This window comes from Miscanthus floridulus, chromosome 1 (assembly GCF_019320115.1).
Source record: "Miscanthus floridulus cultivar M001 chromosome 1, ASM1932011v1, whole genome shotgun sequence".
NCBI classification, from domain to species: Eukaryota; Viridiplantae; Streptophyta; class Magnoliopsida; order Poales; family Poaceae; genus Miscanthus; species Miscanthus floridulus.
Window position 1 is genome coordinate 201,283,154 of NC_089580.1, and position 7,372 is coordinate 201,290,525.

At 49.9% G+C, this 7,372-nt stretch overlaps 1 protein-coding gene across 1 annotated transcript; it reads right to left on the reverse strand.

Annotated features, from left to right (window-relative positions):
* Window positions 1–394: 394 nt before the first annotated feature.
* LOC136509266 (lisH domain-containing protein C1711.05-like) lies at window positions 395–6,406 on the reverse strand. The gene is made up of 3 exons (XM_066504083.1): window positions 5,609–6,406; window positions 3,142–3,355; window positions 395–1,465 (listed from the first exon to the last, which is right to left on the reverse strand). Exons 1-3 carry the CDS (start codon window positions 6,206–6,208, stop codon window positions 729–731), a joined length of 1,551 nt encoding a protein of 516 aa, XP_066360180.1. The 5' UTR covers window positions 6,209–6,406; the 3' UTR covers window positions 395–728.
* Between the last annotated feature and the right edge of the window lie 966 nt (window positions 6,407–7,372).

Here is a 7,372-nt window from a genome sequence, read left to right on the forward strand (position 1 = left end):
AACCGATGTGATATCCCAAAACTTTACACTTGGGATCTAAACAAGGCGAGAGTCAATAAATTGACTCATACAAAGAAGCTCGCTATCACGTGTACAAAACAATCTAGCTAACAAGTATCCTGTCTTCTCAAGAAGCAACCATAGGTGATGTCGCTGCCAGGGACACCGGGCCATGAGAGAGCAATGGCCAATGGCCATGACGAAGACATCGAAAATCCTCGTTCTTGCACTCTGGTAATATATAGTCGATGCTCCCCTAGACTGTCGTCTGTGTTTTCGAGAATTAGAAAACTTAAATTGTAGATATAGAATGAGCTCCACCTAGACTCTCTGATCAGCCTATGTCTTCGAGAATTAGAAAAACTTAAATTGTAGATATAGAATGAGCTCCACCGGATTCAAGATACTGGTTTAACTCCTACCCACGTTAAATCTGACTACCAACAACAACAATTGAACATCAACAATTGATGGAGGTCAACCCGAACGCTGATAATCGATCATCAAAACACGTTGGCATATACCAAATTCATCATAGTGGAAAAATAAAGATCAACCTTGAGCTTGCCACACCTAAAAACCTCCAAAATTTGAGTACCTAGCTAGTAACTCGGAACCTCGGATATGTACACGCTCTCTGGACTGCCTCCTCCGAGTACTGGGCCGGGACCTCGCCGGCGAAATCCTTGTGACGTGACGTCAACGCTCAGTTAACGAACGAGCACATCCTAGCTCCGACGCATCGACGACCATATCACCGCGCGGCCACCAAGGCAGAGCACGGCCAGCTCCCTGACGAGCTCGTCCAGCAGCGCGTAGACCACGGCGCCCTCCACGTCCGCGCCGACGTCGCGCTCCTCCTCGCTCACGCACATCCACCGCCGGCTCCGCTCCATGTCGTCCAGCGCCGCCTTCCCAGAGAGCAGCACGTCCCCGATGCCCCACCGCGGCCCCGCGCCACGCAGCCACTCGGCGGCCGCGCCCACCAGTGCCTCCGCCGCCGCTTCGCTTCGGTCGTCGTCCAGCGGCCTGCCGCCGGCCGCCGAACGGACGAGACGGTCGGCGCCCTCCGCGAAGAAGTCGAGGACGAGCACGCGAGAGACCTCATCGTCCAGGCACGCCGCCGCAGCCGCGTCGTGCTCCAGCAGCCGCGCGAGCAAGCGGTACTCGTCGTCGGGCTCTTCTTGCTCCTGGTGGTGATCGGGCAAGGACGAGTGGTCGGCGCTCTGGTGTTCCACCTCGTCGTCGTCGTGCCGTGTCGCCGTCGTCTCCGCGCTGCTGCTGCTGTTCGTGCTCGAGCCGCTGGTGGTAGTTGTGAGACGCGTGCTGGCGTCGGCGGAGTCCCCGGACTCCGAGGTGGCCGCCGTGAACCGTACGTCGAGGTCCACGGGGTCGATTCCCTGCGCGACGCCGCCTCCGTCGTACCGTCCGATCTTGTGCAGCAACTGCACCTGCTGCTTCGTCCCTGCGTGCAGTACGTCCGATGATGACATCCAAGCTCGCTCATTAAAAAAAATGACATGCATCCAGATAATTAAATTAAAGTACCAATACTGTGCTCCTCAACCATCATAACGAATTTATAAAAATATTTATTGAAAAGTGATATATGTATATTTTTTTAAAGTATATTTCAAGATAAATCTATTCATATGGTTTTTACATTTTCAAACTCAACAATTTAAAAGTTATTCATAATTTATATTCCTAAAATGTTTGACCTAAACCTTGTCCAAAATAACATCGAGGGGTAGCTGATACGGGGAGGAGTTTGTTTAACACGACGAGGGACGCCGATGCATCACAATTACTAACCTAGTTGACCTAGGTGCGTAGTGAATCGTGATGCGTTGCGACGACAATCGTCGCCATCATCACGTGCCGTTTATCACACGGTCAGCGATTATGTTAATGTGTGATCGAGGACAATTATAGTTATAGCATTGATTGAAAGTTACTTCCTTTTTGTGCAACAGCTAGAGAGAAAGAGACCGGCGCAGCTAGTAGCGTTGTTTTCCTCCGGTTGCCTGATCGAGGAGGCTCCCGGACGGTTTCTGCATCGGGCCTCGTTGAGATTGAGGTTAGAAATTAGTATTTGGTACTGTAGTATTTTTATTCATATTTAATAATTATTATCCAATCATGGTCTAATTAGGCTCAAAAGATTCATCTCGTAATTTACAATCAAACAGTGTAATTAGTTATTTTTTATCTATATTTAATACTCCATACATGTGTTCAAAAATTTAATATAATGGAGAGAGAGCGAAAAAACTTACAATCTATACAAGATCTCGGAGTTGGAGTGTTCAAGAATCGGCGTAGCATTAATGGTGTTCGGACAGTGCACGATTCTTCTTCTTCGGTGGCTTTGGCCACGGCACACTGACCCAGCAAGTGTTAGGCCATGTTTAGGCCCCGTTTAGATCCAAAATTTTTTGGATTTTGGCTACTGTAGCACTTTTCGTTTGTATTTGATAATTAGTGTCTAATTATGGACTAATTAGATTCAAAAGTTTCGTCTCACGATTTTTTACCTAACTGTGTAATTAGTTTTTTTTTTCTACATTTAGTACTCCATACATGTGCCGCAATATTCGATGTGATAGGTACTATGCAAAAAATTTTGGCAACTAAACAGGCCCTTAGTTGGCAGGAATCGGCGCCGCCTGAATTCCTATAGACTACTGTAGTGTACTGTAGCATTTCGTTTATATTTGGTAATAATTGTCCAATCGTTGACTAATTAGGCTCAAAACGTTCGTCTCGCAAAGTACAACCAAACTGTGCAATTAGTTTTTTATTTCGTCAACATTTAGTACTCCATACATGTACCACAAATTTGATGTGATGGAAAATCTTTTTTTTAATAGTGCCAAAATTTAGAATTGGGGGTGAAAACATGGCCTTACTCGAACTCGGTGGCCATCCTGTCCTAGATCAGCGGGGCAGGACTAGAAACAATTTGCACGCCTAGCCATCCTCTAGACTCGTCTAGCCATCTAGTTGTAACAACCATCGAATCAAACTGAAAGTGCTTGCTGGTATGTATGCATACAGTTTAGTAAATAAATCTGGTAAAAATGAGGAAGATGGAATTTGGGATCGATGGGTGTGCAGGGATGGCAAGCAGCAGCTTACTCTGGAGGTCCCCCGGCGGCGTGCAGCGCTGGAACTGGAAAGCGGGGGAGGAACAGGTGCCGGCATCGCTCCCTTCCTCGCCGTCGTCGTCGTCGAAGTGGAAATCCAGAACCGACACGGGGCTGAGCTGTTGCTTGTCCTCCACCACCACCATGCTGGCCCCCATCAGCTTCTTCCGCCCCACCGCGGAGTCGCCGTCCGCTTCCGCCTGCACCTGCCATCGTCCACCATTAGCAACTGTTAACACACTACCGCATATGGATCTCTGCGCGCACGCAGTAAGTACACGTCTAGTGCTACAAATACAACAAGTCAAGCACACAAGAGACTGTTGGTTGCAGCAGAAGGTGAGCATGCAGAGGACACGTCCAAGATGGTAAGTACGGCTCGTGGAGTGCAGAAAGTGCAGCACACATGATTGAGCAGTGGCCAATTGCTTGTCTTTTTGGATGCAGTTTTTCTCGAACAGATGAAACAAAAAGCCTCAAGTGGAGAGAAAAAAAACATTGCAAGCCTCACGGGGGGAAAATTAAACCATTCGTTGCAGCCTGCACGATAAAAGAATGGGGCCCGGCGTTTCCAGAAGAGCAGATCAGGAATCGGGAATCAGGATCAGGGTGGTAGTTGGTGAGTGGCGGCATACTGACACGCACGGTGCTTGTGCAGTCCGTTTCTCTCTCTCTATATATAATGGTTGTGCCAGTAGATATGCCTTGTTTTATTCAGACATTAATTACAATTATTAAATTGGAGAGGAGATACAGATACTGCCCGTAGCTCGAAGAAATTACTGCAGTGCGCCATTAAAACCCTAAGGAGTAAAGAGGAGTAATTAAGCGGTGGAGCCATCAAGCCTAGCAGGTGCTTGATGCCTTACAACTGTAAGAGAAAAATACTGTTTTACGATCGTTAATGAGTAAGTGAACAGGACAATCTTTTGGAGCAGCGTGACAGCAAGTGATAGAGTAGCTACTCCACTGCAGGAAACTATAAATTTATTAACTCACCGAGGCCTTGTTTAGTTGGGTAGCACTTTCGTTTTTATTTAACAATTAATATTCAATCATGTACTAATTAGGCTCAAAACGTTCGTCTCGCGATTTCCAACTAAACTGTGCAATTAGTTTTTTTTTGTCTACATTTAATGCTCCATACATGTCGATGTGATGACTACTATAGCATTTTTTGGAAAAACTTTTTGGAACTAAACAAGGCCTGAGGCTAACACCACACAGGCAGTCACACTCACCGGCCATAAGTTCCTACAACACTTATGAAAGTAGTTAGTGTTCTACTCCTAGGGTCCTATTTGATCCATGTTGCTAATACAGTAGCTAGCAACTAAAATTTTAGCAGGTTCAGATCAAAACAAGCCATCTAGTACACTGTAATAGATGTGCTACCTATCTACTAGCCAAAATTAGCCAGGTTACATTAGTGTAATAAACCTTAGTCATGTAAGTTTAGTTCTAAAGTCACTCAAATACTATACGTGGACTAATTTGTAGCCAAACTAGTTGTTAGCATTTTTCAATAATCGATATATCCGAACAGTAGACGATAAAATCGTCTAAACTTTAGTCACTTAAATTTTAGTAAGTGATAACTCTAGCATGCTAATATTAGTTGGCATCTAAACTACTGGATTGGGGTACTCCTATATGAGTATACTCCGGTGATGAGAAGATAAAAAGGGGTATTTAACCGTGGATAGCCTACATGTCAGGGAGGTAACGAGGTGAACGGTTTCACGCACGCCGACGCTGCGGCCTGTCAACATATGGCTGCCTGTCTGGCTGACCAGTGAACAGTGGTCACCTGAGCTGACGACGAGGCACGCGCGTGCTCCCCAGGGTACAATCCGCAATCGCATCATTTTCCATCACATCGATGTGGGGAATATTTGGGGTGTCACCGACGAACAGAGACCCATCCTTTCCTTTCCCCTGCCCTCAATGTTATTCATTCAAAAAAAAATTACTTGTAATTTTCAATACACTGACACTACTGCACGCGCACCACTTGTAAAAACTCTGATCCTACGCCGATCGCCGGTTGTATTTACTATACTCATGAATACGCAACAAAAAAGATGGCAATTTTGCTGCACATGAAGAAATTTGCAAGAGGTGTGTGTAAGCAAGTCACCATGGCAAGTCTCAATTTTTTTTCGAACGGTTGAAGCGGACACCAGTACCGAACCGAATTACCGCTACAGGTAAAAAAAAATCGAACGAGGACGGCACGGCCGGTTGACCTAGGATGCACGCAAATATGTACTGTGCCAGTGCTACCATGGGTAAATAGAAGTTGTCCCACAATGTGGTGTGCATGGGCATAGGGGCATCGCATAGCGATGGATCACCAGCAGGATGATTGAAGCAGCATTAACGCGCCAGGACGCAGCACACACACTGGGCGGAGCAGAGCAGCAGAGGCAGAGGCAGACGCAGGGGCAGGCACTCACCTTCTTCGCGTCAGCTGCGGCGGCGGCGTCCGTGCGGTCGTGGTCCGCCGAGCTTGAGGACGACGACGACGAGGAGGTGGAGGTGGTAGCCTTGTCGCGCTCGGACACCGGCGTCGTCTCCTCGGTCGTCGTCGTCACGTCCGCCTCGGACTCGGCGGCGTACTCGGACTCGCCTGAGTCGGACGAGGAGCAGCTGCTGACGAGCGGCGAAGGGAAGCCGCACGAGTCCCGGTCGTCGAAGTAGGCTGCCTCGTCGTCGTCGCCCTCGTCGCGGCGCCTCCAGAAGCCTTCCTTGATCCGGCGCGAGAAGCTCCTGGAGAGGCTGGAGATCCTGGCGAGCGCGCCGGGGCCGGAGCTGGGGACGGAGGAGAAGAGCGAGAGCGAGATCGAGGACGGCGACCGCGAGGGGCTCCGCCGGAGGAGCTGGGCCGCGGACTCGGCCCGCGGGGCCGGCTGCTGCAGCACGGCGTCGGCGTCGGGAACGAGGGGCAGGCGGCGCGGGTAGGAGCGGAAGCCGTCGCTGCTGGAGTCGCATCTGAGCTCCAGGAAGTCCCGCAGCGTCACCGGCCGCCGCGGCGCCTGCACGCCTCTCGCCACCATCGGTACGGGCACGGCCGTCCAGGCGTCGTGGATGGCGCGTCGGCGAGCGACGACTGGACGGACGCTGGTGCTTTATATGCTGCTGCCTATGGATGCCAAGGCGAGGAGGAAGTGGCCGGCGGCATGTGGGGGCTGTGTGCTGGCGCGCGCGGCAGGCCAGTGAGGGCTCTCTGGACGTGGGCGCGCGTTTAAATGAGGAGGGAGAGTGGAGTGGCGAGTGGGGGGTGGGGGGTGGGGGTGCTCGGGCAGCTATGGACCCTGGGGCCTTGCCTGCCGCGTTGGGGTCGCTCGGCCTCGAGTCGGTTTAAGTAGACGGTCGGAGTGGATGCGAGGTCGTTTTTCGTCTGCCAAAGTGCCAACGCATCGGGTCGTGACCACTCATGTGCATACATGTACTATGTGGAATGTAGTAGTTCAATCAGTAGTAGGCACCGGTCGAGGAGCAGCAGTCAGTTCAGGGTGAACCAGAACCAACCAACTGAACCAGGGTGGAGCATGCATGCCGCATTGAAGGATGATCCGGCTCCCTGTTCGCTTGAAGTTAGCCTGAGATATTATTTTTCTCTCATAACAAATTAGCTTCAGTCGACTTATCAGCTGTATTTTCCAACCAGACACACCTCCCGTCCGTTTTGCAGCAGTGCAGTACCAGTTCGGTAGTCTAGTCCACCACTCGCCTGCTCGATCACCAACATTGCTCAGTCAGAGTCATCCAGTGTTTAATTAGGTGAATAACAGCGAGCTCGAGCCCTGCAAGATACGTGCACACGTTGCGATCGAATGATTCGGTCACCTGTAACCTGTTATTAAAGTAGTGATTAAATAAAATTAATAAATATGCTAATTAAGTAAGGAATTAGTGCTGATGCCCCCCTCTTATTTTCCATCAAGCCGCGCCACCGTAGTAGCTAGCAGGCTCGTCGTCGTAGTCGAGCGTACATTACGGATCGGAGCGTACGTACGTATACGCTATAATCCTACCTACCATGTGTCTGGTGGCTGGGGTGCTCGTCGATCGGAGTCGGATGCGCTGCTTGCTGATGGCGATGGCCGAGGTGCTAGCTAATACTGTACAGTAGAGTACTCCGGCGATGTGCACTGTGCACTCGTAGCAATGGCGATGGCCGAGACAGCCATGGCCTCCATTCGCTCGGCTAAAATTGA